The 13,396-nt window shown below is 40.8% G+C and overlaps 1 protein-coding gene across 3 annotated transcripts in view; it reads right to left on the bottom strand.

The window, feature by feature from the left end:
* The window catches only part of fancl (FA complementation group L), a 63,108-nt gene extending 50,754 nt beyond the window's left edge, over nt 1–12,354 (bottom strand). Inside the window, exons 1-6 of one of the 3 annotated variants that reach the window (XM_057848164.1) lie at nt 12,257–12,354; nt 12,030–12,163; nt 9,122–9,180; nt 8,069–8,129; nt 7,325–7,381; nt 3,823–3,920 (exon numbers count right to left, since the gene is read on the bottom strand). In XM_057848164.1, the coding sequence (XP_057704147.1) occupies nt 3,823–3,920; nt 7,325–7,381; nt 8,069–8,129; nt 9,122–9,180; nt 12,030–12,116 (362 nt within the window). In that variant the 5' untranslated portion in view covers nt 12,117–12,163; nt 12,257–12,354. Of the gene's footprint in view, nt 1–3,822; nt 3,921–7,324; nt 7,382–8,068; nt 8,130–9,121; nt 9,181–12,029; nt 12,164–12,251 lie in introns of all 3 variants that reach the window. The other 2 variants (XM_057848165.1, XM_057848166.1) reach the window with 2 other exon arrangements.
* Between the last annotated feature and the right edge of the window lie 1,042 nt (nt 12,355–13,396).

The following is a 13,396-nucleotide window of genomic DNA, read 5'->3' as shown; positions in this document are numbered from 1 at the left end:
CTGCCTTTTGGTAAATTTTACAGCAAGGCTTTTTGTGCTGTCTAACAGCGAACTCTTGTGGTCGCTTTGCGACATGATTTATTTTCTTGCCAGTTCAATATGGCTGCATGACGTCTCGGGCTGACGCCTACGTTGTAATATTGTGCTTCTATGATCCTTGGACAAGATTTGTCCGTAAGTATGGTTGTTGTAAAGAATGTACATATTATGTTAGTAAGCGAAATGTTATATTTTTTGTATGAGACGCTTTTTGTTTATGTTTAGTGAACCTGTATAGCATGCTAAGCTAACGTTGTTGCTAATGCAATGCTTGTGTACCTTTTTTTTGGTAGTTATACGACGGTCTAAAGAGGGCAATGGTTTGAGGCCATTTTATCAATAAATCAGATGAAAAAGGAAGAAATCTGATTATTAAGGCGTCGTTCACTAGCTGTCTAGCTTTGGAAAAAGTAGACGCTTCGGAGTGAGGACAGCATAGACAGATTTAAATGACAGTAGAGTGAAATGCCCACTACAGTCCTTATGTACCGTATGTTGAATGTATATATCCATCTTGTGTCTTATCTTTCCATTCCAACAATTTATTTTACAGAATATAGATATAATTTACAGAAAAATATGGCATATTTTATATATGGTTTGAATTGCGATTAATTTCGATTAATTACGATTAATTAATTTTTAAGCTGTAATTAACTCGATTAAAAACTTTAATCGTTTGACAGCCCTAGTTTTCACATTTTAATGAGAAAAGTATGCAAACAGCAACAGGAGGAAAAATAAGTACGTGAACCAATACATTTAATATTTTGTGCCCCCCCTTTGGCAGCAATAACTTCAACCAGACGCTTCCTGTAGCTGCATATCAGTCCTGCACATCGGTCAGGGCTAATCTTGGCCCATTCTTCTCTACAAAACTGCTGTAGTTCAGTCAGATTCCTGGGATGTCTGGCAGGAATCGCTGTTTTTAGGTCATGCCAGAGCATCTCAATGGGGTTGAAGTCTGGACTTTGACTTGGCCACTCCAGAACGTGTATTTTGTTCTTCTGAAACCATTCTGAAGTTGATTTACTTTTGTGGTTTGGATCATTGTCTTGTTGCAGCATCCATCCTCTTTTTAGCTTCAACTGTCTGACAGACGGCCTCAGGTTTTCCTGCAAAACATCCTGATAAACTTTTGAATTCATTCTTCCATTAATGATTGCAAGTTGTCCTGGCCCTTAGGCAGCCAAACAGCCCCAAATCATGATGCTCCCTCCACCATGCTTCACGGTGGGGATGAGGTGTTGATGCTGGTGAGCTTTTCCATTTTTCCTCCACACATGACGTTGTGTGTTACTCCCAAACAATTAAACTTTGGTTTCATCAGTCCACAAAATATTTTGCCACAACTTCTGTGGAGTGTCCAAGTTCCTTTTTGCGAACATTAAATAAGCAACAATGTTTTTTTAGACAGCAATGGCTTCCACCGTGGAGTCCTCCCATGAACGCCATTCTTGACAATAGTTTTACATATAGTTGATGTGTGCACAGAGATACAGGACTCTGCCAGTGATTTCTGTAAGTCTTTAGCAGACATTCTAGGGTTCTTTTTTACCTCTTTGAGTATTCTGTGCTTAACTCTTGGTGTCATCACTGGTGGAAGACCACTCCTTGGGACAGAAGCAACAGTGCCAAACTATCTCCATTTGTAGACAACTTCTCTGACAGAGTTTTAGAGATGGTTTCGTATCCTTTCCCAGCTTTATACAAATCAAAAATCCTTGATCACAGGTCTTCAGACAGCTCTTTTGACCGAGCCATGATGCACATCAGACAATGCTTCTCATCAAGACAATTCTTACCAGGTGTGTGTTTTACAGTGCGAAGTGCAGCTTTAAACAACTCATCAGTGATTGGGCACACACCTGACTTAAATTGTTTGATAAAAATTGGTTTCAACTGCTCTTTAAGTCTCCTTAAGCAGAGGGTTCACTTACTTATGTTTCCCTCTTCTGTCATTGTGTGCATGCTATCTTCGCTAAAATATGAAAACCTATAAATGTTTGGGTGGTTTTAGTTAAAACAGACACTGTTTTTACATCTGTGTGATTTTGACAAAGATCAGATCCCACTTGATGGTGATTTTATGCAGAAATAAGAGAAATTCCAAAAGGTTAAGATACTTTTTTTATACCACTGTACGTAGCGCATTGCCGCCTCTGTTAAAATCAACAATATTGAAAGCATCTTGTGTTTTAGAATCGGTTTTACAAATAAGGAAATCATTACTTCACTTCATCTACATGAAATTATAATCAATAGAAGATTATACTAATGCTTCGTTGTAGCTCCCAGCTAAGGTACATGCATGTAAAGTGCGTAGTGGCTCACAGCTACATTACCCCTTCGTAATAATGACACTTTTTTTCCCCCGTAGCAATAGTACGACTTTAATCTCGAAGTCCTTTTTTAAAAATTATTTTTTTGGCCCTAATAACTAGGGTTGTTCCGATCATGTTTTTTTGCTCCCGAGCCGATCGTTTTAGTTTGAGTATCTGCCGATCCCGATATTTCCCGATCCGATTGCTTTCTTTTGCTCCCGATTCAATTCCAATCATTCCCGATAATTTGTCCCGATCATATACATTTTGGCAATGCATTGAGCAAAAAATGAATAAAACTCGGACGAATATATACATCCTCAAGATGGCATTTACATTATTAACATTCTTTCTGTGAGAGGGATCCACGGATAGAAAGACTTGTGACTTTGTATATTGTGACTAAATATTGCCATCTAGTGTATTTGTTGAGCTTTCAGTAAATGATACTGTAGCCATGCCAAATGCATGATGGGAAGTGGAACCATGACTGTGCGTAGTGTTACCAATTGATGTATCTTATCTGCGTTGGGAAATAACATATCGTGTTAAGAAAAAGATCAGTTGCTACCTTGCTCCCCCACATTGCTTCCCATGATATTTCTAATCGTAGGGAGAGGGATAGTAAGACTTTAGCCAATTTAAAAAAAGGCTCCAAAGGCTGCCAAAATTCACTCTACTCATTTTACGCTGCCTTTTATCTCTCTATATAGGTAAAACGGCGCCATTACAGATTGAGCGCAACAATGCGTGAGTGGGTCGTGCAGCGCATGCATTAATTGCGTTAAATATTTTAACATGATACATTTTTTTAAAAAATTAATTACCGCCGTTATCGGGATAAATTTGATAACCCTACCTTAAGCCTAAACTAAAGACTCTGGATGAGTGTAACATATTATGTCTGTAACGTTAAATACAATTAGAAAACGATTTAATTAAAAAATATATATATATTAAAAAAAGGCATGGCCGATATTTTTTTGCCAATTCAGATACTTTGAAAATGACGTGATCGGACCCGATCGATCAGGACATCTCTACTAATAACCCGTCGTAGCATTGTATCAACGTGCATCATTGAGTTTTTTTCATGTACTTCACTCCCGTGATACGTGACATTCATTTATATATGATGCTGGTTCTCACTATAATGCTGAGAACAATATAGACATATAACAAAAAGAGAAAGTAAGAATTGTTTTGAATCCTGTTAGAAAATTTAAGTCACAACATTCCGAATCTGTTTACCTTTCAATCTTTCGTTAGCAAAAAAATTATTACACTAGTCGAATAATCGTTAAAAAAGTCTGCAGACTAATCAGGAGAAAAATAATTGTTTAGGACAGCCCTAAGTGACAAGGCTGTTAATATGAAGCGAAAGATTTTACAATTTTTGGGAAGATAGATATTGTTGCCTGTATTTGTGATGTGCTTGATCTCCAAGAGCCTCACTTACTTGTCCCACCCGAGGGTTTCCATTTCCAAAATGAGTTGGGAGTAGTACTGTGGAGGTGGAATGGAGTCAGACACAGGATGATTTTTTATGGAGACTTCCTGCAGAGACAACAATGACCCCGAATTACAATGCACACAACACTTTGCACTGCATAATTATAAATATACTGCATCAACACACATACAGTATTTTTACATATGCCTACAAAATTGATGTTATTAACTCATTCACGCCCAGCCATTTTCACCGGTGCAACCCCCTTCGCTCCCGGCCATATTACTGGATTTTGACTGATTTTGCAAGACCCACAGAAAATTCTGTTCTATTGCTATATAAACATGGAACCCACCAAAAGAAAGATTAGACTCTTTTTTTTTTTCAGCAGGAGAAAATAGTTCATATATTTTTCCATTCTTTAGAAATCAGCATTTGAGCCTAGGGTGAGGCTTGCTGTCCCTTGCCGGTGGGGTGGACGCCCCCTGGTCGCCGGCGCTTGGTGTGGCGCCTGCTCGGGGTGCGGGGTGGGTGCTCGGTGGGTGGGAGGGGGGTCACGGAGGCGGCGTGGGTGGTCTGGGGCGGGGATTGATCGGGGCCCTGACGCTTCTTCCGCCCTGGGGCCGGTGGTTCTGGTGGACGGGGCCACGCCCGCGGGAGCCTGCCTCTTAACTCATGCACTTCTCACTTCGGCACTGTAAATATTTTTCACCCTGGCACTTACATGCTCATACATTTCTCCGGGGAGAGTTGGGACGGGGCTTTACAGTCCCAGCCCGACTCCCCCGTTTTTAATGCACCACACACCAAGGTTGTGGGATGGTTGGGACCTGTTGGGGGGGGGGGGGGGGGGCCTCACGGCTGCCTCCTCACCACAGGACCCGCCATCCCTGCACCTTTTTTAAATGCACCACACACATCATACTTCACAGGAGAGCTCCGGCAAAGGGCGGTGGGACGGGCGGCTGGGCAGAAACTCCATGCTGCGGTCCCACTGCCCCAAGCCAAGCTCTCCTATTTTAATGCATACATTGCACTACCCTCCCCTCACACCCCCATCACGGTGCTGGGTGATGGGTGATGGCTGCCAGTCGGGAACCTGGCAGCCACAGTAATAGGGTGGTAGGTGGGTCCCACACTTTTTCTATATGGCGTGGCTCCCGGGGTGTGGCCTCCCCTCTGCCTCGGCTGCCGGCCGCGGGAGCGGGTTGGGGGGTCGGGTCTCCGATCTTGCATCGCCCCGTGGCAGTTCCTGGGCGTTCTCCTGCCTCCGCCTTCCCCTCTCTTCTCTGGCTGGGCATCCGCCCTGCGCTCCGTCGCGGGTGCTGGCTGGGCGCCGGTGTATCAGCGGGGTGTCGCCTGCACCGGCGGGGGACCCTGCCTTGCCTGGGGCTTGGTGGACCGCTGGGGGTCCCGTGGCGTGCCGTGCCGGTTGGGGGGCTGTGGCTGTGGCTCGTGGCCCGGGTGGGCGGGCGGGGGTGGGTGTAGGCGTGGGGTTGGTGATGCGTCCCCTCCTGCCATCCCTGAAGGCCGGTTGATGGGCGCGCGGGTGGCCCGGGGGACCACCCTGGGTCCCGGGGGGGGGACGATGGCTCCTTTGCTGGGCGGCGGGAGGAGGGATGGGCTGCGCATGGTTCCCCCACCCCCCCGCCCGCCCTCCCTCCCCGGGCTGGCTGGGTGGGGGCCGTGGCCCTGGGTTGGCGCTCACACGGTTTCTCCGCCCGTCTGCGTGGCTGTCGGGCGCCCGGTGGGGCTTGCATGCTGCTGGATGTGGTAGGGCATGCTCGGGTTGGGGGTTCCGGTGCCGGGATTGGCGATGCGGCGGCTCAGGGTTGGTCGCCAACGGGCTCACACTCATAAGAGATTCACACGATTACTGGGTTCTAGACCACAGAACTGATTTGTGTACACTCTACCCCTTTCAATCACTTAGCTTATAGTCTTATAGACACCCCCACCCCCATTCTCCTCTTTCACTGGCCAATAGGCCCCCACATGGTGTAAACCGGAAATACATCTCGCTGACGATAGCACCAGCATATTAGTATCTAGTTTAGATGTTCAATGTATTTCTTGTTGTTGTTTGTGTATGTGTTTCTTTTCTTTCTTCTCTTGTATTTCTTTTCTTCTGTCCCCCCATAATCCCTTCCTGTTCGCTGCTTTGTCATAATAAAAAGGTATTTTGAATGATCACAATGGGAGTATGTCAGACTCTCAATGTGAAACATTAAAACTGTTCAGAATCCGGGCACTTAGACTTCCATTCTCTGTGTCAAACAGCTAAACAGGACAGGTTTAAAAAAAAAAAAAAAAAAAAGAAATCAGCATTTGAAAATAGCTTAGTTTGGCCAATTTTCCCATTTCTGATGAAAAAAACTGAGAAATTCAGCATTTTGTAAAAGCATACATTTCAAACATAACTTTGACTTTAACACAGCTATTTTCGGCTTTTATTACATCCCAAACATCTGAATAATGTTTTTCTTTTACAAAATAACAAACAACAAGACAAATAGAGCTTTTGTTAGCAAAGTAACAATTTATTTACACATAACTAAACTAATGAACTGAGAGATGACACTGTTGTGGCCGCGAGAGCCGGGGTAAACGTTTCCCTCATCGCTGTAATATATTGATAGGATGATCTATGTCATCCTAGATCGATTGGTTTGCCCTGGGAAACACATCCTTGTTCGACATGTCATGTCTGAGTCTGCAGGGAATATATGTTTATGTTTGATGTGTGCGGCGCAGCGCAAAGTTGTGAGATTAAAGACGTGTGCTACATTGTGTTAACCCACAACGGCCTGATCATTCTAATATCTATAAGTGTAACAAATACACATCAATCGCCGCCTGTCTCATCAAGATGGATTTTTTTTTAGTCTTTCTTTTGTGGTGACCACTGCCTCGTGGCTGAGTTCGCCTGGTGAACTTGTGTGGGGCATGTTGTGTTTCTGGGGGGAACTGGTTTGGTCGTGCGCATTTCCGGCTGAGTCCCGGGACACTGGAGGGTAGCAGGGGACGTGAGTGGCCGAGCACGGCGGCGCGGGGTCTGCTCGGCGAGCAGCACGGACTCAACGGCAATGTCGGCTGCACTGGTGGTCCCGGTTGTCCTGCTCAGACTTCTCGCGCCTGGCGTCTTGGTCATCTATTCGGTCGTCTTCCGCCGGCACCCTGGCCGTTCGTTCCGTTGAATCGGGTTGCGGGTCTTATAAAATGCGCTACTGCAATCCAGTGGCCAGTTTTATTGCTTTGAAATGGATTTTCAGCATTGTGCTTTGGAGGTAAGTTGCATCAGAACCTAGAGATGTCTCTTGTGAAAAAAAACGTAAAAGACGTATAAATACGTCTTTGGGACACTGAAACAATTAAAAATAGAACATATTTATACGTTTTTGGGAGCAAATGAGTTAATAGCGTGAGATTCTGATATTTGTTTTTCTTGAACCAACAATATTCACAAAGCATCAATAAGAAATACATAGTCTATCATTGCCCTGCTTACCAAGACTGTCTTCAGTTCCAGAATGAAACTGACGAGGTCAGTCGACTGATGCAGCCTCTGCAAGAGAGGGGACAGACATCGTCGAATGGCAAGATAATAAAGTGACACTATTTTTTTTTTCCTCAAGCCAGCTATTCAAATCAAACACGTGTTTGTGATTAATGGGGGCTGCCACCTCCTTTAATAATTAATGATAGCTTAAAGGCTGCGAAAATAATGAACTTTGCAGCCTGAGGTGAAATATCAATCTCATGCAAATAACCCTGAGGGACCACATAACAAATAGGGACATTTTCCAGGCAGTGTTAATTAAACAGTGAAAAATATTTTTTCTCCGCTTCTGAGTGAAGTGTGCCTGATGGGTGCACGGGAACAATGCCAGGTATGACACAGTCGTCACAAAAGATTTGAAATGACTTGGACAAAAACAATCAATCAAAAGATTTTTGTCAGTATGGTATGTGCATTCCGTAGTGTGCTGCGTAACATCTTTGCCGTGAAAGATGAATGTGTCATGTGAGATTATGAGGTGTCTAGGAAATTAATTAAGTATACATTATTAGTTATTTACTGCAAATATCTGTATCTTTGTTCTTCTATCAGTGCACGTGACGTAGTGACAAGCCAACCAAGGAAATTTCATATCGACTTTTAATGACTGTGTAGTTTTCATGACATTTTTGTTCGATAGTATGGCTTGACTCAATAAAGACTAGAAAAGATTACTGTAATGTATTACTGCACCTGCTTTAGAATGTGTTCATATCCTTGCAACAGTTGTTTTAACTTCCAACAGCAATGCAACCTGTAAGCACAAGAATATTCAGTATATCACAAAAGTGAGTACACCCCTCACATTTCTGCAGATATATAAGTGTATCTTTTCATGGGACAATACTGACAAAATGACATTTTGACACAATGAAAAGTAGTCTATGTGCAGCTTATATAATAGAGTTCATTTATTCTCCCCTCAAAATAACTCAAAATATAGCCATTAATAACTAAACCACTGGCAACAAAAGGGAATACACCCCTTTGAAAAAACGTACATCCCCAAATGTCCAAATTGAGTACTGCTTGTCATTTTCCCTCCAAAATGTCATGTGACTCGTTACATGAGTGCTGTCAGCATTGCTGCAGAGATTGAAGCGGTGGGGGTTCAGCCTGTTAGTGCTCAGACCATACGCCGCACTCTACATCAAATTGGTGTGCATGGCTGTCACCCCAGGAGGAAGCCTCTTCTGAAGACGGTACACAAGAAAGCCCGCAAACAAATGCTGAAGATATGCCAAAAAAGCACATGGATTACTAGAACCGTATCCTATGGTCTGATGAGACGGGCAGGCTTTGTTGTGTAGGGAAAATGACAAGCAGTACTCAATTTGGACATTTAGGGATGTATGTTTTTTCATAGGGCTGTACTCACTTTTGTTGCCAGGGGTTTAGATATTAATGGCTATATTTTGAGTCATTTTGAAGGGAAAATAAATTAACTCTATTATATAAGCTGCACACAGACTGCTTTTCATTGTGTCAAAGTGTTATTTTGTCAGTGTTGTCCCATGAAAAGATATACTTAACTATCTGCAGATTTGCGATGGGAGGGGGTGTTCACTTTTGTGATACACTGTATGTTTTTACCTACAAAGAATAGGAACAACAATAACAAGTGATTGTTTAGGGCTAGGGGTTAAGCTTATTACATCAAATAGTTTAATTCCTTGTGTAAAATTGAGATATTTTGGAAAACCAAAATGTTAAATTATAGCAACAATACATAGTGACAATTTTTACTTGGCTTTTTTGAGTTGCCGATCTGGAGGTAAATGTATTCTCAGCCTCAGGTCTTTCTCCTGTTAAAAAAAGGGGAGTTAAATGGTTTAGTTTTGAGAATATGTTTACATAAACAAAGTGGCATTTGCCGTTTCAAGTAATGAGCTATCTAACATATAAAATAACTTATGAAAACTGAACTAGTTCAGTTAATTGTTCATTCATTAATTCATTTTCTGAGCCGCTTATCCTAAAAAGGGTCGTGGGGTGCTGGAGCCTATTTCAGTTACCTCAGGGCAGTAGGCAGGGTACACCCTGAATCATTTGCCAACCAATCATAGGGCACAAGGAGAAAACCATTCACGCACAAACCCATACCTAGGGACAATTTAGAGTGTTCAATCAGGCACCAGGCACCGTGCATATTCTTGGGATGTGGAACCCGAAGCAAACCCACGCAAGCATGGTGAGAACATGCAAACTCCACACGGGAAGGCTGGAGCCCGGGATTGAACCCTTGATTGAACCCTGTGAGGCCGACGTGCTAACTATTTGGCCGCTGTGCCGCCTAGTTAATTGTTTATTGATGGAAATATATTTTTTGCTATCAATCTGGGGGTCACCCTACAACCATTGCAGTCCTAATACTCTGGTATCAATTGATGCTAACACTTTTCAAATTACAAATAAGACCAGAATCCAAGTGAAACATAGTGGTAGCCGAATACAAATCGAAATGTAGGTAAAACAAAGGGGCTGCGTTTCAGATGCACCACAAGACACTGGAAAGCCTTAGCCAAGTGTAATGGGAGCATACATATATATATATATATATATATATATATATAAATGGCGGAAAACACTCAGGTGGCTTGAAGTTCTGCTCTGAGACCCCTCAATTTGGCAGAATTTCTAAATTGTCCTATATGCATGTGTAAAACGCCATTGGAAAGCTTAAAATCTCTATTTTCTGGTGGAAGAATAATTTAAACTCCTAAACCCTAACTCAAGGTGAGCGCATAATCAAAGACACCAGATTTTAACGAGGTATTATCGCGTACTTAACTTATTTCGATCCAAAAACTCAGTGTAGCATGTATCACCATACACAGCTGTGAATGGCCAATGCCGGACTTTTTGGGGATCTTATGGGTGAAACACGGTAATATAACAAGGGTCGCAATGCAGAAATCGCAGACATCAAGTAGTGGTCGAGATTTTCTTTTTCTAATATTTACCCTTTTAAACTTTTCAATTTTTTTTTTTGTTTGGATCGATTATTTATCATCTAAAATATCAGGGAAAATGTGGCAGGAACAAACAAAAATGCAAGGAAGCGATAGTTATGAGGTAGATATCCGTGACCTATTTGCAGACACTATTTTTTTTTCATTGTGACGTAATTTGTTTAAAAGTTTAAAGTATGCGAGTGAATAACTTTTTAAGTTTGTTTTTTTAAAGTTTGTTTTTTTAAACTAAATATTAGACATCAATTAATGATTCTAAGCTTAAAATAATAGACATTTCAGGTCATAAATATAATTACTTACCTTCTTTTTATGGCTGGATTGAAACAAAAACGGTTGCACTGTGTCTGTAAACGGGGGTCTCCAGGGTAAAACGGACAAATTAAAAATAGTTCGGGGGATTAATGCGCCATGAAACTGCTATGGCATCATATGCTTATTGTTGTATCAAACACAACAGTTCTTTTGGCTTAAAATGCAGGAGTTTATTTTAAAGAGTGGTGCAAGAGCAGAAACTGCTTTTTCAGCCTTGTCTGTGTTTTCCGCCATATATATATATATATATATATATATATATATATATATATATATATATATATATGATGGCATTAACATTATTAATATTCTGTTAAACCAATCCATGGATAGAAAGACTTGTAGTTCTTAAAAGATAAATGTTAGTACAAGTTATAGAATTTTTATATTAAAACCCCTTTTAATGTTTTCGTTTTAATAAAATTTGTAAAAATTTCAATCAAAAAATAAACTAGTAGCCCGCCATTGTTGATGCCAATAATTACTTACACAATGCTCATGGGTGCTGAAGCCTATAAAATCAGTTGCACCCAAGCGCCAGCAGAGGGCGGCAAAACTCCATAAAACACAATTAACATGTGGGCATTTCACTGTACTGTCATTGAAATCTGTCTGAGCGGGGCATGTGCGTTAATTGCGTCAAATATTTTAACGTGATTGATTTAAATTAATTACCGACCGTTAACGCGATAATTTTGACAGCCCTAATATATATATATATATATATATATATATATATATATATATATATACACATATATATATATATACATATATATATATATATATATATATAGTGGCGTCTTTACTTACTTTAGTTAGAGTCTTGGGGTAGTCCATTAAAACAGTCCTTGGATATCTCACAGAATTTTTTCTAAGTTAATTTTTAAATCAGGCAAAATGACAGGGAATATAATCAATTTTCAAAGTACTTTTAAATGACACATCACAATTTCATGAGAGTACTTCTGTTCGAGTCTCGGAGTCTAGTATAGCCCAGGAGTATATTTTAGTATTTTTTGTTGTTGTTGTAAATTATTTAAACAGGCGAAATGACCGTCATATAAGCAATTTTAGAGTACTTTTATTTTGAAATCCCAAAAAGTTTAAGACTCTTGGGATGCTCCAGTGTCCCACTCAAGTAGACCCTTTTTTGAATAGCTCCCTGTTTTTTTAATATATAGTTTTTTGTATAAAGGGACTTTCACTTTGATGCCACCGCGATGCATTAACCTAATGCACATAATTTAAACAATGAAACAAATGTGGGGCGGTTAGCTTGATTTCGTCTCTATGACTTGGAGAATGGCCTGACCGCAGTAAAATTCTTTGGAGTCTGTTGTCACTAGAGCATCGCGCCATCGTACCTGTACAGTGATAAATCCATCGTAGATCGTTTTCTCAACGTTGAGGGGTAAGAGAAGTGGGTTGTCTTTTACCAATATAGAAGACATCACGCTCACTTTGAGTTATGAGACCTACTTTGAGGAACGTTCATTCGCTAAAAAACAAGAACGCCAGCGAAAGCAGTACTTTGTCAATTACCTGGATTAAACTTGAAAAGAGTGATACTTTAACGTTTTAAATACCATACACTTTGTGGGCTATTCGCGTTGTTTTCACAACCATTGATAGACTAAATCGAGGAAAAAGCCATGTGTCCCGCCATGATTATCCAAACAGAAACGTCACTGAGGTGCGTTCAGGGACCTAAGGGAAAGTATTGTAAAATTGAATGTCAGACTTTTATATTGTCACATGTACAATACGTCAATAGAAAATCAATGGTACACTACATACTTAATTGGTCTTACGTATAGCAGCATTTGAAGAGGCATTATTTGAGGGATGTGAGTAAAATTCCAAAGATTAATTCATTTACGTGAACCAGCATGATCAGCTAATATGAAGCAGAGCAGTGATAAAAATATTGAGTCTCACCCAAATTAATTTATGTCTTTGTTGCCTGTGAGTGCAGCTGCATTAGTACGGACTGGTAATTCAGTACACCACGTGTTTGTAACACGTATATGTATGCTTAATGACATATGAAGCAGGTTTTAGGCGATATGAAAATGGTTCAGGTCAGGCCAGGGGGAATCTCTTAAGAATGCCAACTTTGTCAACTTTAGACAGGTTTGATGCCCTTAAGAGCGGAAGCTTGACTTGCAAACAATATAAATTTTAATGCTAATAAATATATTAATGCTGTCAAGCGGGAAAAATTTTAATCGCATTTTTGCATAGTTAACTTGTAGTTAACTCACTTTTTTATGTAAAAAAATAAAATAAATGCTTGATTTCTGTCCCATTATTTTATCAAATATAGGGTGTTCCAAAATGTATGACCCCATTTCATACGGCAATAATTTTGACAATTTTCGTTGGAATGACCTCAAATTTTCACAGCTTGTTTAGAAACGTTTCAAGTTTTGTTTGTAACGTTTGGCATTTCTATCTTATCGGGGTAAGAAATGCCGCTCACTTTAAAAGAAAAGGCATTTTGCGTGTTAGAGTATGCTCGGACTCAGTCAACGAAGACAGTGCAGCGTGCCGTCTTCACAAATTTTGCAAAGAAGGCACCACCTACAAAACAAATGAGGACATGGCACCAAAAATTTCAAGAGATTTCAGCGAGTTTGGCACGAGCTTGAATACACAGGCGGTGCTCATATTGAAAATTTATGAAAATCTGTCACAGAACCAGAAAATATTTGTACTTTTCTTTGTACAT

This window comes from Corythoichthys intestinalis, chromosome 10, assembly GCF_030265065.1.
Source record: "Corythoichthys intestinalis isolate RoL2023-P3 chromosome 10, ASM3026506v1, whole genome shotgun sequence".
Classification (NCBI taxonomy): Eukaryota; Metazoa; Chordata; class Actinopteri; order Syngnathiformes; family Syngnathidae; genus Corythoichthys; species Corythoichthys intestinalis.
Note: the sequence above shows the minus strand (reverse complement) of the source record. Positions and strands in the feature narration are given on the sequence as shown.